Genomic DNA, 2,333 nt, shown 5'->3' with positions numbered 1-2,333 from the left:
CAAAAAAAAAAAAAAAAAACAAAAAAAAAAAAAAAAATATAAAAAAAAAAAATAAAATTAAATTTTTATAAAAAAAACAAATATTATATAAATAAAAAAAAAAAAAAAAAAAAAATAAATTAAATAAAAAAAATATAATAATAAATATAATAAAAAAAATAAAAAATATGAAAAAATAAAAAAAAAAAAAATAAATAAAATTAAAAAAAAAAAAATATAAATATAAAGAAAAAAAAAAATATTTTAGTATAAACAGATCTCTGTTGTGAAAAGTATCAAGCAAAATACTTAACAATACACTTTTAATCATGACACAGATAGTGAAGGCTTATTTAATGTAATTATTAACTCCTTTCACATGACTCTCAATAGCTCAAACTGCATACTGACAGAAAATCGATTAGATACGCCGGGTAACCCTGCCACATCGAAACACTCCCAGCACACAACATGATCATTCACAAACCCCCTCATAATGCCATTTATTACCTTTTCAAGATAGGTTTAGATACAACCCCGTTACACAGACACCTGCCACAACATCACTACAGTTATGACAACATAATCACACAGTTGAGATTTACTGACTGTGATGTTGATGTGAACGACTCTTACAAACCACAATGTCATTGTCAGCTGTTATGCACAGGTGTTGAAGTCTTTCGTTAACTCGGTACACCAAAAAGAGGCCAAAACATCGACACTCACATGAGATGACTGGCGTTTGGAGATTTGATGGTTTGATTTGATGGAAGTGACAGAGAGAGCGCGAGAGACGTAAACAAACTGCCCAGCCCGAGCTCAGATAGGAGAGGGGGCAGATTGACAGGACAGTGCGAGCGTAGAGTCCAGTCAGCATGTTTTATTCAGAATGCACAAAATGTAGGCAAAAAATGCAGTGCTTTATCCAAATGATCTCTCTAAACAACATGGCGAGAGCTTTAAATATGACAGAGATGATTTACGACAAGATTAATGCCGGCCAATTGATACTAGAAATGTGTCTAAAGGCCTCATAATCTGAACACTGCGGTAGGTCATAAACCAAAGATTAAAGACTGTAAATTTTGTACATATGAGGAAAAGCAATCAATTCATAATGAACTTTATAAGGATCTTGGATTGAGAAGGAAATGATAAAGTGTGCTGTAATAAAGACATAAAAAATGTTCAAGAGGAGCTGCGATTTACACGAGACTGTTGAGCAAATCAAAACTGAAATGCGTGTCAGCGTGTTTAGACGCGACACTCAACTTTGAATAAAAGATGCAAGTAAACTGCAGTATAATACATTTTAATCCGAGATCTGGGGACTTTGATATCTTTACAGACTGGTAACATTATTTTAAATAAAAATAACCCCCCATATCTAATATACCCTGATATAAAACAATTTACATTAAAACAAACATTACAGAAAGGTTATAAAAATCCTTGTGTTCATCTCTTACGTCCATACTGTATACATTTCACATCCAGCCCTCCCACTTTGGCAAGAGATCTTAAAAAAACAAAAGCAGGACGAAGAAAGAATTATTGCACTCTCCTACAAAGAAACAGCACTAGTTTCTTGACTTTTAACATCTCTATGAAAAAACAAAACAAGGAAAAGTGGTTGTACGGGAAGTTCGAGTGGCTCAGGTGATCGTAGGTATTTTGTACAGTAAAGCTCAAACTTCCTGCTAGAAAAATAAGGAATGTGAAAGTAAAAAGGCTGATTCTTAATGTTTGCCAAAGTCTCCACAGCAAACACCCGTGAATAAAAACTGCCTTCTTTCAATCGTTCAAGCCACGTGAGGATTTTTAGCCATTCCAGGCGCAAGACACACCAGTTCCATCCCGATGTCCTGGATGCCGACTGATGGGAATCTGTGCTTGTTCAAGACATATAACAGATGGCAATTAAATACCATTTATTCTTTGTTCTCTCTGCGATTTTGTGTCTTTATGCAATATGTGCTCGCTCTAGCTGTGGGTCCGGTCAGAGGTTTAAGGCCAGGGGTGAGAGGTCACACGGAGGAGGCGGAGCTAGGCATGCCATGCAGGGTGGAGCCGCTGGGCGTGCCACTGATGGCATTGAAAATGTGCAGCGAAACAGACAGAGCGCTCTTGGTCCCGCCGTACACTGCAGAAATCTGTTAAAGAGGAAAAACATTTCAAACTGACATTTGGGTGTTGATTTATACTCTTTTTGAGATGGGATCAATGAAAAGTGGCATTACCATCCGATCTACAAAGGCCAGCACAAAAAAGAGAGAGAGATTAAAATTCACAAAAAAGCACACATTTGTATTTATTATGAGGTGTCTGTAAACATGGAGCGCGATAGTGAG

At 35.9% G+C, this 2,333-nt stretch overlaps 1 protein-coding gene across 1 annotated transcript in view; it reads right to left on the bottom strand.

The window, feature by feature from the left end:
• Positions 1 to 240: 240 nt before the first annotated feature.
• dock9b (dedicator of cytokinesis 9b) overlaps positions 241 to 2,333 on the bottom strand; it is a 76,357-nt gene continuing 74,264 nt past the window's right edge. Inside the window, exon 53 of the mRNA XM_057339083.1 lies at positions 241 to 2,135. Within this exon, the coding sequence (XP_057195066.1) occupies positions 2,010 to 2,135 (126 nt within the window). The 3' untranslated portion in view covers positions 241 to 2,009. The remainder of the gene's footprint in view (positions 2,136 to 2,333) is intronic.

The sequence above is a fragment of the Triplophysa rosa genome, linkage group LG7, assembly GCF_024868665.1.
Source record: "Triplophysa rosa linkage group LG7, Trosa_1v2, whole genome shotgun sequence".
Lineage (NCBI taxonomy): Eukaryota > Metazoa > Chordata > Actinopteri > Cypriniformes > Nemacheilidae > Triplophysa > Triplophysa rosa.
Note: the sequence above shows the minus strand (reverse complement) of the source record. Positions and strands in the feature narration are given on the sequence as shown.